At 61.6% G+C, this 203-nt stretch overlaps 1 protein-coding gene across 1 annotated transcript in view; it reads right to left on the bottom strand.

The window, feature by feature from the left end:
- Positions 1–31: 31 nt before the first annotated feature.
- The window catches only part of LOC104512790 (regulator of G-protein signaling 19-like), a gene marked incomplete at both ends in the record, with an annotated part of 1,135 nt that continues 963 nt past the window's right edge, over positions 32–203 (bottom strand). Inside the window, one exon of the mRNA XM_010155900.1 lies at positions 32–203. Within this exon, the coding sequence (XP_010154202.1) occupies positions 32–203 (172 nt within the window).

Genomic DNA, 203 nt, shown 5'->3' on the forward strand with positions numbered 1-203 from the left:
TGCCGCCCCCCAGGAGGGGCTCTGCCCCTACCTCCTTGGGCGAGAGGATGGAGATGTAGTCCTCGTAGATCATCCTGGCCTTCTCGTCGATGGTGTGCTTGTTGCACTCGGTTTTCAGCTCCTCGCACGCCAGCCAGAAGAGCATGTTCTCCTCGCTGTACTCAGTCCGCAAGAACTCCCGGAAGACGTTGCGACCCGCCGGG

The sequence above is a fragment of the Eurypyga helias genome, unplaced genomic scaffold, assembly GCF_000690775.1.
Source record: "Eurypyga helias isolate BGI_N326 unplaced genomic scaffold, ASM69077v1 scaffold35087, whole genome shotgun sequence".
Taxonomy (NCBI): Eukaryota; Metazoa; Chordata; class Aves; order Eurypygiformes; family Eurypygidae; genus Eurypyga; species Eurypyga helias.